The sequence below is a fragment of the Fundulus heteroclitus genome, chromosome 20 (genome assembly GCF_011125445.2).
Source record: "Fundulus heteroclitus isolate FHET01 chromosome 20, MU-UCD_Fhet_4.1, whole genome shotgun sequence".
NCBI classification, from domain to species: Eukaryota; Metazoa; Chordata; class Actinopteri; order Cyprinodontiformes; family Fundulidae; genus Fundulus; species Fundulus heteroclitus.
Genome location: NC_046380.1, coordinates 22,410,601 through 22,428,506, shown reverse-complemented (window position 1 = coordinate 22,428,506; position 17,906 = coordinate 22,410,601). Strand labels below are relative to the sequence as shown.

The window sequence follows — 17,906 nt, the reverse complement described above, 5'->3', positions numbered from 1 at the left end:
ATTTTTGTCAAAAGCGGGTTTGGACAGCTTTGTTCTTCTAATAAAGTGTTTCTTGAGAACTATTGTTGTTGTTTTTTTTTAAATCTTTTTAATGAAGGTTATCCTCTTCTAAACTATATTTTTGATCTGAAACATTTAATCTGATCACGGAAGAAATCAGTAAATGGGTCAAACTTTTTACGCCCAACGGGACGCAGCGTAAGGGTCCCGTTCGTTGCCATGGTCCTTGTGGCCATGGCAACGGGACCCTTAGCTAAGCAGCAGGTGCTGCTAGCCCCCCCTGATCTCCGCTAACGCCGGTTTACCGCCCGTCGGAGGCCACGTTTCTCCGTCTAAAGCGGCTGAGTGAGGATGGAGAGCTTCAGGCTTGTCTCGGGGATAAAAACCGCCCCAGAAGCAGCGGGGTGTGTGTTCCCCAGAGCGGGAAACGACGCCCCTGTTAGCGGCGACCCCAGAGTCCTGGTCAACCTGAAGGCCCTGGAGGAGACCGGCCGGGTGTCGCTCTCCTCCTTCGGGAAGGTCCAGACGGACGTCCAGCCTCACATGAGGGGGGTTCTCACGGTGTGGATGTTCAAGGCATGTCGGTTATCTGTCGCTAAAATGCGTCCGTGAAGTGGGTTATCCTGAGAATAAAACCCAGCGTGTGTGTGTGACAGGTGTGTGAGGAGCAGCGGTGTGAGGAGGAGGTGTTCCCGCAGGCTGTTCTCTACCTGGACTCCTACCTGAGCCGTTTCCCCGTTGAGAGGTCCAAGCTGCAGCTTCTAGGGGTGGTCTGCCTGCTCCTGGCCTCCAAAATGAGAGAAATGGTCCCCCTGACGGCAGACAAGCTTTCCATCTACACGGACAACTCGGTTTCAGTCTCAGCCATCCTGGTAAATCTTTTTTGATTTTTTGATTTTACTTCCTTTTGTTTCACTTTGGTTCATATTTGGCAAAAAGATTTCTTTTTCCAGGATCTAGAGTAGAATTAAAGTGTCCAAACAGGTGACAATGTGTTAATATTATATGAAACTGTCCATCTTAAAGCTGAAATCCATTTTAATGTATATTATTTTGAACTGACAGCCCCTTGGAAAAGTATTTCCTGGAATCTGGTTCAACTGCGACCTCTAAGAAACAGTTCACTAATGTTTTGAACTGATGAACTATTTAATCTATCTCTTGAGTGAAATTTGCATTGATTTGTCTTTCTCGTTGGCTCCTAATTGACCTAATAAAACATGAATAAATGTGGATTTAACACGGAGTCCAGCTGTGATCAGTTTCAGGCCACATGTATCATATGAGCTCCATGGACTAGCACCCAGGGGAAAACACACTGTACCTCTGAGAGGTGTTCACACTCATTAAACATTTTCCCCATTTAGTCACACCCATTACAACCTCAAACCTCAATGGATTATGTTTGAATTTCAACCCAGACCAACACAAAAGAGGAGCATGAATGTGAAGTGGGAGGATAACGTGCACAGTGCATGTTTTTGTGTTACTTCTTTGCCCAGTGGGCCTTCTTCCTCCTTAGCTGAGTCCCTTATGCCTTGTAGTGAGCTGCACACATCTTGGCTCTATCAAAAAAAATGTCCTTCTTCTTGCTACACTTCCATAGAAGCCAGATTTGTCAAGTATGTGACTCACAGCAGGGACAGGCAATATTTTTAGGCTGAATGCCGATATACGATATTTATCTCGATACGTTTTTCTTTTCATGAAGTAATTATAAAAAAAAAAAGCTTTTCTCAATCTAAGCTTTACCCCAGATGTCTCACAGGCACATTTTCTTTAACAAACAACTGAAAAATAACCTACTGGATTACATAATTATAACGCAATATAGACCATCTCGATACAAACGTTACAGTCTAACCTTATACCTCTTCAAAAATATTACATTATTTTAAATATTGCCAAGCCCTAACTGACAGGTTATCCCACTTGAGCTGTGGACATCTGCAGCTCCTCCAGAGTTACCATTGGCTTCTTGCTTCCTCTTTTGATCAATGCGCCCCTCATTCCTCCAGGCTGGATTCTGCCGTCATAGGGTGGGTGTGGTTTTCGGAGTAAGACCCAAGTGGAGCAGGAAAGTGGAGGGGGAAATAAAATGCACAATAAATTCGGCAAAATAAATGTTTATATTTAAAAATTGTCTAAAAATAAAACAAATTTAGGGGTCTAGAAAAGTCTGGAAATCGAACCAGGAGAACGTGCAGGAACCCTGTGCAGAATATTTCTTTTTATGTGCCGAACATTCTCGGTGACTTTAAAGCTTCTCAACGTGGAGAATGTCCTCCTTGTGTTTAATATGAAGCACACATCAATGATATCAGTGCAAAATACCAGTGCGGTTTATTTCTGTACGATTCTGAAACCATTTTACAGCCTACCAGAATTTAGCTTCGTTTGTTAGCATTTAGGGACACACGACTATAGAGCTCTTGAAGGTCAGTGTTCTTCCTGAGTGTCAGGAACGGGGGGCCCCATGTGTGTGAATGCTCCTGCGGTGGGATTATAATGGTGGATTGCTTCAGAGGAATGTGTGTGTTGCAGCAGTGGGAGGTGGCGGTGGTGTCCAGGTTAGACTGGTGTCTGGCCTCGGTGGTCCCCTCTGACTTCCTGGAGCCAATTCTCCACGCTCTTCTCCCTTTCGTCCGGGCCCCTCACCTCCAGCACATCCGCCAACACGTTCTCTGCTACATCGCCGTGGCTACAATGGGTAAGTTGCATAACTTGTGTTACCTACACATGAGATGGTTGGCTCAAAAGTCGATCGATTTGCCTGGTTACGCATTTCGCCTCGCAATCACAAAGAATCTGTTTTATGTTTTGAGCGACTGAGCAACGGACGACTTTTACGTAATCGAGCCTTTTTTTGCAAGCAGGGAACGGTCGGCAGTGGCCATTACTATGGTCACGTCGTGTCAGCACTTTTGGTCTGGAGGCAGGGAGCCGAGTTTGTGTAATCCTGCATTGTCCTGCCGTGAAAGACCCGGGCCCCGACTATTCAGTTGGCTCAGTTCCCACGATTCTCTGCCAGAGGCAGCAGGTCACAGGCATACCTGCAGTTAAGACGCACTATAATGTTACAGCACATACAATAAAAATAATTCCCGGATCTCAAGATTTGAAAAGGTGTGACGCAAAGACAGAATGGATTTGTCTCACGGTTTCTCCTGCCTGCAGCAGTTAGGATATTAGGTGGACAGGTTTTGGGAAGGCACTTCCTCTCTCTGTTTGTCTTTCAGGGCGTGTCTCGGTGTTGCCCTGCAGCCTCGAGTATCACAGAAATCCTCACAATGATGTAAACTCTGGTAACCCCCCCCCCCTCCTCTTTTTGTTTCCTCAGACTGCAGGTTTTTAGCCTTCCTGCCCTCTACTCTTACATGTGCCTGTGTCCACGTTGCCCTGCAGAGGCTAAAGATGGTGGACAGCCACGACTCATCAGACTCAGTTATCAAGCTGTTGGCCGACCTGCTGGCTGCTGATGTGGTAAGGGTAATATTTAACTAGCATTCACTGCTATCACTTTGACTTTGCCCTGTCAACAGTGATCGGTGTTGTTTGAGCCCTTTTCTCCCCCCCAAACTTTATCAGCCTCAAGAAAAAAAAACATTTTTAAACAGTGCCGTGAAAAAATAAAGCAAATTTCTTCCGTCTTTCCTTTTTGTGACACTTAAGTGTTTCAGCCCCTCCAACAAATTTTTAAAAACATCTTGATGATTGCCAGGATTTTTTTGGAAACTATTCCGGGGAACTTTTAGAAAGATTTGCCCCCCATTTGACCTCAGATGGTCCAACATTTCAGAAAAAGAACAATATACAGTCAAACTTGTGCGTAATGCAACTGTCTCGGGCTGATTTGATGCTACAGAACTGGAGTAAAAAAATTGGAGTAACTGGTGTAACCATAGATTCTGCTCTCCACCAGAAAATCCAAAAAAAAAAAAAGCAGCATGCCTGGGCATCATTTTGTGATCTTAAGTGAACTTGGGCTTTACGGCAGGACAATGATTTGAAGAACACATAATAAGTCCACATCTTAAATGCACGAGAAAAATGTGGGAAGGTGTTGGAGAGGCCTAGTCAAAGTCTGAACCTGAGATGCTTTGATGTGGCCTTAGGGAGGTCATTCAGGCTCTGAATCCTTTACTTCATCCTTCACTTTTTGAATTAAATGACTGAAATAAACTTTATGTTTTTACTGATCTTGAGATATAATTAATAAATATATATATATATATATATATATATATATATATATATATATATATATATATATATATATATATATATATATATATATATATATATATATGAATGTTTATATGTAAATATGTTAATATATTTTAAATGAAGCCTTATCCATGATTTCTTTAAAACTTCTGACCCTGAACAGAGCACTATCCTCTGCTGCTGCGAGCTGCTGGGAAACGTGTTGGAGCTCCATGTGCCCTCCTGGTTCCAGGATGGAGCTGGCAGGAAAGACGCACACAGTTCAGGGATCAGCAACACCCCTGCAGACATCCAGGATCTTACAGCGTCTCAGGAAATTAAGCTCAAACATTCCTCCCCGCTATGAACTATTAAGATGATTGAAACTACAACCAAGAGACCAAATTCAGAAAGCAGCGCAACTTAAACCCATCTGTGCCTCAACTTCTAAATCTAGTATTGTCAGTATTCTGAATTTTGAAAATCTGAATTCATATGGTTAAATAAATCTGTTCTAAAAACTCAGATTAAACTTCCTGAGCTATCATCCACGCTTGTGATACTAAGCTGCGCTTCAAGCTTGACAGCAATGTTTGTGTACTTTCTACTGTCAAATGTTTGAGTTTCTTTTTACCTCATCTTCAGTGTTGATAAGTTGAAAATGATGTTCCTGCAGGATTTCAACAACTATGCTTAAAATGAGTCCAATTAAAAAAAAAAAAAAAAACATTCATGTGGGCCACAAACAGTCAGTAACTGAGTTCTTTGATTATTTTTTTTTAATTATTGATTTCTTTATCCCAGGAATGTAGATCAAACAAACCAATGATAAGCCAGAAAAACTTTGGCAAACACAGACATCATAAAAGGCATGAACAGAGCCTACAACCTTTCACCTTATCTGAAGAGAGGGAAAAGACAAAATGGAAAAAAAAAATGCTCACGTATGGTAAACTATTCAGCGAAACCATCTTTGTAGAGTTGTTTTTCCTATAATTTCCAGTTGAAACAAGATCTCTTGAGTACGTGTGCAGGTGGCCTGTTGCCGATGAGCTAAAACGAAACCTGCACATTCATTTAAAGACAAAGGTTTTTCTTTTTTACCCTAACAGCAGTATACACGTGCAGCTTTAAAATTTAGAGATGTCTCGGCCAGGTCTAATTTAATACCAATAGAATAAGCCAACATGTGCGCTTTGTATATATATATTTTTTTTTTTTTAACCAGACAATAAGATACTAAGATCTCTCTTGCTCTTTTAAAAACAACAAAAAAAAGAGAAGCATACACAATATTGTCCAGAGCCAGGCTGATATGCAAGGAGTCCAAAATGTTTAGGTTTAAATAAATTAAAAAAAGCAAAAAGTCGTCTGCATATATGGTTATTCATTTCAAGTTTACCCTTGTATAAGTTAAACAGCTGAATGCAGACTAGCTTGCAGTCAATGCTCCGCTGCAGAAACATACCCGCACGTTTCTATTCAATCCCGTGCCACAAATAAAGACCAAACAAGCCTCGCCCTTTCTTAGAACCTGCCGCATGCACTCACACGGTCAAAACGCCCTCTGCTCATTTGCATTAGTGCAAGACCGGAGGCAAGAGCAGGTTTGACCGGCTACACCTGTTGAGCCCGGTAATTATTTCTCTTCAAGTCATTATCCAAACAAGTTATTTAAAAAACCCCATTAAAAAACAAAAACACTGAGATTAGGTTTCACTTACAGGCAAACATAATCTTGGCACTTCCTGGTTTTGAAAACACCCCAACAAACGAGCACATTTTTCTTTTTTGGTCAACAAAACATTAGCTCACACAAAGTGAAATCTGGAGTTTGATACAACACACAAGTGACCCTAAACATTTAACCCGACTCGTCTACGTCGTGATCACAAAGCTGAACTTTAAATGGGTCAAAACTGTGTAGACGCACACTGACGGCAATTAAAGACAGACTTTGTAAATCAAAAGCAATAAACTGTCATAAATGTGAGAAGGTAGGCCATGATCAAACACTTGTTATAATCAGACAATTAAAAAAAATAAAAAAATCCCAATCGACCTCTTGAAATACCTTCACCAAAACATAGTTTTGGCTAAAACTTGAGACAAAGTCATTAGGCACTCTTATTTGAATATTAGAGCTCTGAAATGTTCAGCTTTAGCGCTCATCTCCTCAAAATCTTTGTAGGTAGGTTAACTTTATCCTTAGCTCTGTTTTGATTAAATAAAAATGTCTAATTTCTAAATGCAATTTCATTAATCATCTAAAATATTTTCTGATCTTTTGGGGCATGTCTGCCCTTTTTTGGTACGGTGTAATTCTTCAAGTTTTCCTGATGGGGAGAGTGCGCCGGCATTCCCAGAACCCCCGTCTCGGCCATCATGTCCTCAACGATCTCAATCTGTCCCCTTTTTGAAAGGCCGATCCTTAGCTTGCTGCAGATCCCCGTATGGCCACGGCCCGTTTGTAACTTTCCGTCACATTATCGCAGTCGCTGATGGAGAAGGCACTGTCGGCCACTCCAGACCCGTAACAGTCCCACGGCCTCAGCACCCCGTCAGCCAGAATCCTGTCTTCGGCTATGTCCAACAGATTGTCTGCAGAGACGCTGCCTCTCATGCTAGTTTTGGCCGGTTTGTCCGCTTGTGCTGGGGGTCTCGCGTGGTCCGGCAGGTCGAGCTGATCGAAGGACTCCGAGGACAGAATGCTGTCCTCGCTGATGGCCCCGCTTGGTCTGGACCGGTTGGCCTCTCTTGGTAAAGAAGCTGCCAGCTGATCCAGAGAGCCAAACTCTTGGAGCCCACCTGAAGAGAACTTTCCATTTCGCTTGAGGATGCCCTTCCTGTAGGTTGGCGCTGAAGGGCACTCTTTAGTTTGCGCCACCCAGCCAGAGTCACTGTGTTCGGGCGAAGAAGAGAAATACCCCGACTCTTGCTCCACGGGTTTCTTTAGAATGCCTTTACGAGGCAGCACCGCAGCAGGAGGGATATTAGAAATGTTCTGTGAATTCACCGGACCCTCGGTTGGGTTCTCATTTATCGCTTTCTGTTTTATGCTATTCCGTCTCTTTAGAATACCCTTACAGGGCCGAGAGTCAGTGCTTGCTTCGTTAGCTGTCTGGGAGACGTTATTCTCCTTTTGAGACCTTCGCAGGGAGCGTTGTCGGACCACGTCGGCTCCGCCGACCTGCGAGCGGAGCAGGCAGCGCATCTTGGAGCCATTCTCCAGTAAAGGTCTGGATGTACGGCGCAGCCAGCTAGCGACAGTGGCCAGCCCTGTGGGGTTTGACGTGGATGAGGAAACGAGCGAAGTGGTTTGTTCTGTCAAACTGTTTGTCCTCTCGTAGAGCAGAGGCTGCTGGTAGCCCCAGTTGAGCCACCAGTGTCCCGCGACCTCCTCGATTGTAGCCCTGCGCTCGGGATTCACCATGAGCATCCAGCGAATGAGTCCACACGCATCTGCGAGAGCAAAAGAAGGAAAACAACTGTAGGACCAGTGCTCAAGTTGGACTTGGATATGAAAGATTACACGTGCAAATGAATAGCTTCAGACATACCAGAAGGTTTGCTTGGTTTCCGGTAGTTTCCTGTGCTAATCTGCTGGACCAGGATTTTGTGGTTGAGTCCATCGAACGGCATGGTACCATGAACCAACGTGTACAACAGCACGCCCAGAGACCAGGTGTCCACCTCGGGCCCGCGATACGGCCGTCCGTTGACGATCTCTGGGGAAGCGTACAAAGGGCTGCCACAAAAGGTCTGAAGAAATTCATCCCCGTGGTAGAGGTTGGACAACCCAAAGTCGGCAATCTGAACAAAAACAGGTCACAAGATCACTTCAAATATCCAGTATATTACCATTTAATGGCTATATCATTACAGAAATGACTTATTATTCAAGATAACATTATTTAAAGAAAGAAATATGTACAGCGAATCTCAAAAGTGTGCACAACCTTTGTTAAAGTGGAAAAGTTTAAGTTGTAAAGTATGAACATGAGTCCGATATAAATATTTTTAACACGTTTTCCACATTTAAAGTGACATACATCCTGTATAAGTCAACAAAAAAATACAATTGGGGTAAAGCATGAATAAAAAAAAAAGGAAATAACATTGTTGCACAAGTGTGCACACACTTAAATATTAATACTATGTTAAAGCACCTCTTTAACATGGTATCCAAACTGACTCATATCTGGAACTGTTCATACCTGACAGAAACCTCAGCAACCCCAAATCATGATGCTACTATCCCCCATGTGTTGCTGTGTTGTTGTTTTTTTTGCTCTTTTGGTAATGTCCAGTTTTGTTTTATTGTACTAAACATTCCTTTTCGGAATGTAGTGAAAAAAATATAAAAAAAAATATGGGCCTTTGCACTGCCGCTTTACTAATAAAAACTAGACATGAGGATAGTACCGAAGATTGCTCCTTCAGCCACCATGGCTAGCCAGATTCGCTCTAATTTGATGGGAGGAGTAAACTCAGAAGAAGACTGAATTTGAATAAAATAGTGCATAAAACAAAGGGTTCGCACACTTGTGCAACTAGGTATTCCCCTTTTTAAAATTTACAATTTCCCCCTCTTACTGATTTGTTTGTTTGTCAGTTAAATTGTAGAACATGGTAATTTGACAGCAGTATAAGCTATTTTAAAAGCCACCGCAAGTAAGAAAAAGTCTTAATTATGCAAGAAATTGCCCATTTTTTATGGTATAAGAGACAAAAATGCTGGTAAAATCTTCCGAACTTTCATGAGTTCTTGTGTGTGAATAATACCGGAGTGTGAACGCAGTGTGCATACCTTCACGTTGCCGTTGCCATCTAGTAAAATATTCTCCAGTTTCAGGTCCCTGTGTACTATTCCATTCTAGGAGGAAATACAAAGATGTTAAAAATGTAAAAATATTTTCAGTATAAAAATGTGCTTGACCTTCAATGCTGCACATCAGGTAACATTAAAATATTTACATTACATTAAAAGGGTTATTTTCTTTACTCTCTTTTCAAACTGAACATTTTCTTCAAGTATGTCAGCTATGTTTTTTTTTTGTCCTTCGCTCTGCAGGGGGGAATAACTTTGGCTAAAATTAGTTTCCTTTGAAGGAAGGGGGGAAGAAAAAACACTCTGCTGTGTTTAATAAACTGTAGGATGCTGCATTTAAGAGTGTTTTTGTATTTATTTACATCTCAAATGCAACTATATAAAAAAAGAGAATGTTTTATGCTTATGTTTTAGGCTATAAATGTAAAAGTAGATGACTTTTCACATTATGCAAGCGTGGCAGATAAAATATTTAACAAGAGACGAGAACCCCATAAAAAGTGAAATAAAACAGATGGCTGCCAGTCTACGGCAGGGCAATTAACACAGTAACATTTGTGAATGCAGTCCAAAGTGCAGACTGTTTGCACTAAAATATAGTAAACCCTAAATGTCACCGTTCTGCTCCAAGTCTGGACCTCAGAAACAACTAACTGTTGTGTGTTTTTCAGGGAGCGGTTCTCTGGTCATTCACACCCTCGTTAAACTGTTAGACCATGCGTGTGTGCGCCAGGAGAGTTGGCCTGCAGCCCGAACGCTGGCTCTGCTCATTTCCCCCTGCATCGTTCTCACAGCCTCCCTGTTCGGAGCTCCACGATGACAGTGAATAATGCTCATTATGTAACTTTGGAGGTGGTACTGCCCCTGGAAAATTTATAACACCTTACTGGGTCTCGGCACAGTTAGGCACGAAGGTGCAAAAATAAATGGCTAAAACAAAATTCCACCTTCAGCAAACCGCTTGATATTGTGTTGTTAAGGGGTAAAACAGCCTTACCTGATGGCAGTAGTGCACAGCAGATACGATTTGCCTGAAGAAGTGCCTGGCTTCTCGCTCAGAGAGGTTCTTCTTGTCGCAGATGTAGTCGTACAGATCTCCCTGGCTGGCGTACTCCATCACTATCACAATTTTGTCCTTGTTCTCAAAAACTAAAAAAAAAAAAAAAGAGCAGAAGATGAGCCTTTTCTTAATCATGACACTAAGATTCTGTGTTACAGATTTCTATAACAGGAAAGAAGAAACACTGATAATAGCCATCTCAAAAGAGGCAATTAGTGACGGAGGACGAAACAGTCAAACACATTATCTCGCAGAGCCTCTGGGGTTTGACAGCGTATGAGCGCTTGTATAACTGGGTCTTCAACACAAACACCTCTGTGACTAAACTGTTAACCTCTGGGTCTAATAGCCAGACGTCCTTTTTCCACACATCACTTTTCTTACAGAAGGGAGGTCTGAAAGGGACATAGTAAATCTAAACTTTCAAAAGTATTAGTATAAAATGTCTTACCTTCGTAAATAGTTATGATATGGGGATGACAAAGCGAGGACATGATCTCGATTTCTCGCCGGATATGAATCAAGTCTTGCTCATCCTTGATCTTCTCCTTTCTGATTGATTTTACAGCCACCTACAAAGAAAAGTGGAACAAAATGCTTGAATAAAAATTTGACTTTAAATAACTAAGAATATAAGATTTTAAGTCAAGTTGTAAAAAGTTACAGTTCTAAATAGGACAAAGATTTACCATCACACTGTTCCCTATGGTTTCCTTTTAATGAGAGCCCAGAGAAAGTTAATCTTGCCTGCAAGATGAGTTCCCGCGGTATTCGTGCTTTCAAAAACACGTGAGAAAATGTGCAGAACATGGATAATGCGTAGCATTGGCCTGGCTGGCCAAGTTAAGAGTAAGTGTCAGCGTAAGCTATTTTTCAAGCTGTATAAAGCAAAGAATAATGCAGCGTTGCCCCTCCCCAACCTGTTGCTGCCAACTGCCGGGCAGCTGGCAAAAGGAAAGCAACTGTTGTTTTTCTCATACTTAAAGACCAATTGATTTGCTTTGAAAATGTCCAGCTATGATAAAAACAGTCACAGTAAAGCAAAGAGCCCTGTTAAAGGCAACACTGCTTTAACATTACAGTACTATAGTTAAATACTGCTTAACTTAAAATCTATTGTTTCATGTTATGCATTTTGTTTTCAATCTCAGTTTTTTTCAAGGAGACAGTGAAAGTTGTGTATATTTATTCAAGGTTTTGATACAGTGGAAATGTCATGCCCATGACTAATGACAATCTATGAGAACTGGGGCAGCACCTATTGTAATCACAAGCGAAACCAAAGCAGGGTAATAATTTACCATGAAAAGTGTTCTGGGCAAGATATTTACCTCAGTTTTACCAACATTATCTCCAATTTGCAATATTATATGACAAAGTCAAAGCTATGTTTCAAACTAATCTTCAATTTAAAAACAAAATAGAAACATACATTTTTGTACCAACCCAGCCTCAATTAGTACCCACCATGGGGATGTTTGATATGGTTTTATGAATTATTTTGTTTCAAGGAGCATAATCTGTCATATTTTATAGTAAACATGGCAACTCTTACATGTAAAATAGGGGTACAAATTGCCAAAGGGGCCAAATGAGCATCTGCAAGTAAGCCCTCATTTCATGACTGAATTTCTTGACCAACAGCAAAGTGCAGTGAACCAAAAACTCTGCAGTGGTGTTTCTAACAAGACAGAGTCAACACAATGCTGAATATTTAGGCAAGAAAGAAAAAAAAAAAAACCCAACAAGAACTGTCTACCATTGTTTTCTGTTATGCCCATAGAGGAAGATCACAATTGAAATTATTTGGTCCGTTTTTACTGACAGGGCCGTATTTGTGTTTGTATGTCACAGTTATATATATATATATATATATATTTGCAGCTCAGATGCCTGGGATTCCTCTATGTGCGTCATCAGTCTACCCAAAGCTTCAAGGGTGTCATGAGGCGGCAGATGGCCCAGCCGGTGGGGTGTCCTCCTTTTTTCTCTGCTTATCTCTAAACCCTCAAGGCTGCAGACTCAGGAGAATGAGTAAAGCAGCGACTTATTAAATCACTTTTGACACACAGCAGTCTCTTGTCGTTGAGTCAGACTGTCTGGCGTGGATGCTTTCTCCATAATCAGCTCAGTATTCACACCATACTCCTTTTCCTGATTCTGGGAACTGGCCATTTCCTGCGTTTGTTAGCATAGTTTTCAGAGGGTGTAAAATCCCACTCGTGACGACCTCACACCCCTGTGGAGGTTTTCAGACTGTGTGCTGTCTTTGTTAGAGGCCAATCTCCTTGACGCAATACACAGCCAGGGGTTAAAATGTTTAAACTTCACACCGGGTTTTTGTACAAATACACACAAAATCATAAACTTAACATACAAACACAAGAAAGCCAACAATAACCTGCTAACTGTGAGCCAGTGAAAAAGAGACTTGGTTTAGAGATAAACTATAATTAATTGAAAAATAAATAATTCAAAAAGTTTCTCATTTAATTCAATTCAGTTTAAAAATACTTTATTAATCCCAAAGGGAAATTAAATGCTGGTGTAACTCGTGCTATAAGGTGATGGCTGCAGTCAGGAGCCTATGGCGGTCTTTTACATCGGCAATGGGCAAGCCTAAAGCTAACTCTGACATCTAATATTAGGAAGCATATCAAAAACTTTTTACCTGTTGTTACAAATTTAACCTGACAGCACACATTTAATAAAACATTATCACAAACGTGAATTATAAAAAATGTATAGCTATAACATTGGCACTGCAGAAAATACGATTTGTCATAGTCAATTTAAGTCACTACGCTAACATTTGTCCAATCGTGTCTACATTAAAATGCTTTATAATCAAACAGCACGACACAGTAGGACCTAAGATTTTTCTTTTAAAACAAAACAGTTTCCCAAAACCAGAAAATTCCCATGAAATCTAGCCAACATGTTTGGTGATCTAGAGTTCAGGGTTCCTAAATTGAGAAGAGCTGTAGAAAAATATTGAAATAATTAAGCAGTATGGCTTTATTTTCAATATTGCCTACAAATATACACAAAAATCAAAACCTTAATCCATGAACATAAATAGCCACCACTAACTAGCTCACAGCTACTAGCTAGGTGTACCAACTGACACAGAGATATAAAAAAAAGGTTGGATTTCTAAACAAACATTAACTGGATTGATTAATAACAGATAACATAAACAGAAGAACATTGTAAACAGAAAGTAGACTTAATCTTTTACATCTAGTGAGTTTTTTGTCTTAAATGCTGGTTAGCTCTTTTAGCTCAATGTGAAAAGCTAATGTAGCATGCTAACAAGTAGCTAACTAAGATGCCAAAAGGTCAGTGTTCAGTTACACACCAAACCTGACAGTACATTTAACAAAAATATTATTCTGTACTTTAGTTTGCAAAATGTACAAGTACAATTTTAGTATTATAAAAAGAATTTAAGTCGCAAAATAGGAAAAAGCTAATACATTGATTAGAAACCTTTCTGCTCACATATAAAATAGCACTACAAATTATGGGTTGGAGTTTTTTTCTTGTAAATTAAACCGTTTGTGGGTCAATATAGTGTAATGCAAAGGTTTTCCAACTTTTTGTGACATTAAAGTCCTCCTGCTCTAAATTGTTTAAAGCAGAAAAAAATAACTAAATTAATCAAGATATTTAAAAAGGTGTAAGAAGAAATATTAAATCATCTACAGTTCACAGGCATTGCATATAGTTTTAAGTCAGAAAGAGCCAAAAAAGTATTTTTATTCATCATTAATTCGGTAGAAATGAAAATTTGAGAATTTTATAAAGCTATTTAGCAAAGCTAACCGGTTTAACCATGATAACAATATTCAAAACTATTTCTTAGCTTAGGAATAAGTACTAAGGTCGTTTCTATTTGGACAGCACTAAGACTATATGACACATTGTATTTTGTCTTGTCATTAAACAGCTTATTCTGGGAGTTTTGTGTCAAAAACTATATTGAGGCTGCTTTGATGATACTCTAAATAAGCTGCATGTGTCCCACAGCAAACTGAACCGTCTCCTAACCGTTATCAGAAGTGCTTCTCGGTGCACAATTGACATGGAGTTACTAAAAATTCCACTCAGTCTTTTCTAATCTCTGACCTTAAGTCGAGGCGAACTGATATCCTTTCACCGGTTTCATGCAAATCCTTTTACTGCCATAGGTCAAAATATTTGTAGCACACTGAAACACCATAGGGTAGTTTCTATGCAATTTTGTAAATCTCAACATAAAAAAAATCTCATGAAATTAAACCAAATCTTATTTAGAACTTTAAAAATTCAATACAGACTTCCTGGCATGTGATGAGGGGACAGTTCACATGACCCCCTATCTAAATAGGATTATATAATCAAATATATGCACTTAGACAATAAAAGCAGCAGCGACATAATATGTGAGACACAGCCATCCATTGTGTTGTCACTGTCAAACCACACATTACATGGGGGTGTGAAAGGCAGGTAAATGAAAACAATGTAATTAATGTCTTGTTCATTTCCATCTGGTGTTGTTATTTGGCTGGCGTTAGCTCAGACACTTCTCTTTAAGCTGAATTGATTTATTATGGAAAGGGCCCAAGGCAAGCTGTGACAGAAGGCTGACTGAAGGGTTGAATCTCAGACAGCAACTCATGTCTTATGAGAACCGTTCAGCGGTAAATCAGGTCGGACTGAAAGAGCAGGGTGTGTAGACAAGACTGAACTTGAATCCCTACATGTCTGCAGCAAGAATTCAAGGGAAATTCCCGATCCTTGCTTCCTTGAGATGAAACAGGTTTGATTCATACCAAACACTATCTTTTAAAGGCAAAAACATCTGATAAGATAGACACAACTGTTTAGCTTAGTCTGTCATTTTTACCACTTTCTATTTCGAAAGCATTGAATCGAAACCATTGAAGTTCCCTGCTTTCACTCATGATGTCGTTTTGGCCGTGGATTATTTGCACTGTGATTTGCATTTCATGAAAAAACAAATCAGGCTTTGAATTACGCATTTGCAGTCCCATCTGAATGGTTATTCAATTCTCAATTCAACATAAAGTATTTCAAAACAGGCATGGGTCTGTATGAGATACTGACTGTGATCAGCTTGAATAAAAATATGACCACTAAGAACACAAAAATTCAAAACAAATGTGTATCTAAATTAGATAGTAGTGAAAATGACTAACAAAAGCAATAATTATTCCAACAACTGTAAAGATAATGAGTCACTGATATTACAGTCATAATGTTATTAAATACACAACATAAACTTTATGGTGACAACCAGCGGGCCTCTGCAGCCTTCCCTGAAATCTCATTAAAAAGGACATTACACTGTAAAAACACAGAGACCGTTTTTGTTTTTTCAGTTTTTCAGTATTGACTTTTTAACCCCTCTTGTCAATTTTAAGAATCAACGCATGTTTTGGTAATTGGATTTTGTTCATCAATATTTAATAATGGTTAACAGAAGCCAAATGTTTACTTGACTTTCATTTAAAAATAGAAAATATTAAATTGAATTACGAGACATTTATTCTTTTATGTGGTCAAAAATCAGTCATGCAGATATTTACATGTTTAGTTTTTTTCATCCAACCACTGGAATGAACATAAATCAAACAAGTACAAGTTTTATGTAAAACTGAGAGCAGAACCGGTCAGACAATATTAGGGATATTGCGTATTAAGAGGTATAATTTACTAAAGACGTATCCTATGACCTTTTAAGCGTTTTCTTTCCTTTACTCAACTTTCTTTTAAATGCCTCTCAATTCCCCTCATGAGGAAATGGGATTTACCTGAAAGGAGAGTTTTGAACATCCCCCTCCTCCTGCATCAGGAACTTCAAAAGAAATTTTCTAACTTTCCTGTCAAAGATTGCTTAAGGGGAAAACTGCTTTTGTCAGTCCAACACAATGCCTTTCAGGTATGACTCACATGTGCGTGTAAAATTAAAGTGACGTTGTTAAACTAGCTTTCAGTCGTTTGGAAAGGTTTCACTTTATACCACTGGAAAACAATGCCACTTGCACTGTTGCCAAATTCGGCTCCTGATTTCCCTTCTGTGGGAGTATAAAAGGAAATATGTTGTGATTGGCCCACTGAAAGAACTGGTGAAGACTCAAGGCTACGATAGGGGTCTGTTACTTTTACTATCCAAAAAGCCATTTTTGCCCCTGCTGCTACCAAACAACATTTGTCTAGAGCCACAAAAATAGATTTTGGTTTGATAAATAGGACATGGACTAAATGACTTTTTTAAATTTAAAAGTTATGGAAATAAAACTAAAATGCATTTCTATTTGCATGGTTTTGAACAAAAATCTATCAAAATATATATATATATATATATATATATATATATATATATATATATATATATATATATATATATATACACACACACACACACAGCCCTCTTTAGTTTGTATAATAAGGGTAGCTGATTGAGCCCGTTACAATTGGTGCCCGTCTGTTGTCCATATTCTAAGCAAATATTGCATAAAACCACACCGAAGACCTGCTAGAAACACTTTCCTATTGCCTTGATAATTAAAACAAAAAATGTAATTGGCTTAATGAGAGCCACCAACAAGGGGCCAAAGAGCCGCATGTGGCTCTAAGAGCCAAGTTTGGCTTAGACCATTGCATGTTTGCAATTCTGTTGTTTATTATTATTATTATTATCATTATTATTCCATCCAACATTATTAATAAAGCACTTTAAATTACCAAAAGGACCAAAGTGCTGTACAAAATACATAAACACATTAAAATGCCATTGTCTATTGCATTATTATTATTAATATTATTATAAATGTAGAAAATAAGAGCAGATCTTTCAAAACACGCATCTAACATTCTAGGTACACGCCGCACCATTTCCCTAAAGTGAAACCTGCGCTCCGTCGCTTTTCTCTCTTACCCTAAAATCAAAACGTAGACTACCTGATGGCAGGCGCCTAAAAATACCCCCCTACCTGTAAACAACAGGTGGCGATCGGGACACTGATCTGAGCCAGGCTGCAAACCTGGTGTGGACACAAAAGCCATCTAAGACAGAAGAACACGACCTGCTGTATCTTACCAGTCTCCCAGACCTCTCCTTGGCTTTCTTCACCTTCCCGTAGGTCCCTTTGCCCAGGGTCTCCAGGAACTCGTACCTGTGCTTCAGGTTGTGTTTGTGATGGTGTCTCTTCACGGCTTGCCTCTTCGCGGGCAGCTGGGACGAAGCGTTTTCATCGGGCGCAAGCGGCCCGGCAGGTGCCAAACAGTCGGCGCGTGAGGCGTCCATGCTGACGCGCGCCGCGGTGGGGTCTTTGTTGCCTACTGACGCGCGCAGGTGTCGCTCCTGTGGCGCATTCCAGAGTCTGCGGAGCCGCCGCGGTTCTCCCTGGCTCGGTTTGACATAAAACTAAAAGGTCTGCTCTCCCCGGGTTGCTCTGATCAAACTCCGAGGACAGAAAGAGAAACATGAGGCGACAGAGAGCCGGAGGCGTTTCGGTGCTCTGTGGGCAGCAGACGCATCGCCACATGTATGAGGGGAGGAGAGAGAGGGAGCACCGCCCGCAGACCCACACGTCGAGCCGCGGAGGAGGAGGCGTTCCAGGTGACGGAGGAGCGTTGGATTTGTTTTTGCTGGCGTGCCCCAAGCATTTCTTTCTCTTTTATCAGCGTCATTTCTTTTGTTTTGTATATCTTCATAGATCATGTTTTATTTCAAATTACTTGATTTAAAAAAATATATATATTATATCCTTTGCTGTTTTCTCAGTGGTTCCTCCT

The 17,906-nt window shown here is 40.3% G+C and overlaps 2 protein-coding genes across 2 annotated transcripts; one reads left to right on the top strand and one right to left on the bottom strand.

The window, feature by feature from the left end:
• Positions 1 to 229: 229 nt before the first annotated feature.
• On the top strand, positions 230 to 4,935 carry ccnd3 (cyclin D3). Its single transcript, XM_012863767.3, has 5 exons — positions 230 to 576; positions 657 to 872; positions 2,545 to 2,710; positions 3,341 to 3,483; positions 4,391 to 4,935. The coding sequence occupies exons 1-5, from the start codon at positions 352 to 354 to the stop codon at positions 4,571 to 4,573; spliced, it is 933 nt and encodes a 310-aa protein (XP_012719221.2). The 5' UTR covers positions 230 to 351; the 3' UTR covers positions 4,574 to 4,935.
• Positions 4,936 to 4,967: 32 nt separating this feature from the next.
• On the bottom strand, positions 4,968 to 17,680 carry nuak2 (NUAK family, SNF1-like kinase, 2). Its single transcript, XM_036151240.1, has 6 exons — positions 17,209 to 17,680; positions 10,549 to 10,669; positions 10,035 to 10,186; positions 9,017 to 9,082; positions 7,767 to 8,019; positions 4,968 to 7,668 (listed from the first exon to the last, which is right to left on the bottom strand). The coding sequence occupies exons 1-6, from the start codon at positions 17,413 to 17,415 to the stop codon at positions 6,638 to 6,640; spliced, it is 1,830 nt and encodes a 609-aa protein (XP_036007133.1). The 5' UTR covers positions 17,416 to 17,680; the 3' UTR covers positions 4,968 to 6,637.
• Positions 17,681 to 17,906: the final 226 nt, after the last annotated feature.

Excerpts from the sequence above, each read along its gene's own strand:
- nuak2 (XM_036151240.1), bottom strand. The coding sequence starts at position 17,415 with ATGGACGCCTCACGCGCCGACTGTTTGGCACCTGCCGGGCCGCTTGCG. Across the intron at positions 9,083-10,034 it reads CTGTGCACTACTGCCATCAG|AATGGAATAGTACACAGGGA; the intron begins GTAAGGCTGTTT and ends ATTTCCTCCTAG. Across the intron at positions 7,669-7,766 it reads GAAACCAAGCAAACCTTCTG|ATGCGTGTGGACTCATTCGC; the intron begins GTATGTCTGAAG and ends TTGCTCTCGCAG.
- ccnd3 (XM_012863767.3), top strand. The coding sequence starts at position 352 with ATGGAGAGCTTCAGGCTTGTCTCGGGGATAAAAACCGCCCCAGAAGCA. Across the intron at positions 577-656 it reads TCACGGTGTGGATGTTCAAG|GTGTGTGAGGAGCAGCGGTG; the intron begins GCATGTCGGTTA and ends TGTGTGTGACAG. Across the intron at positions 3,484-4,390 it reads ACCTGCTGGCTGCTGATGTG|AGCACTATCCTCTGCTGCTG; the intron begins GTAAGGGTAATA and ends GACCCTGAACAG.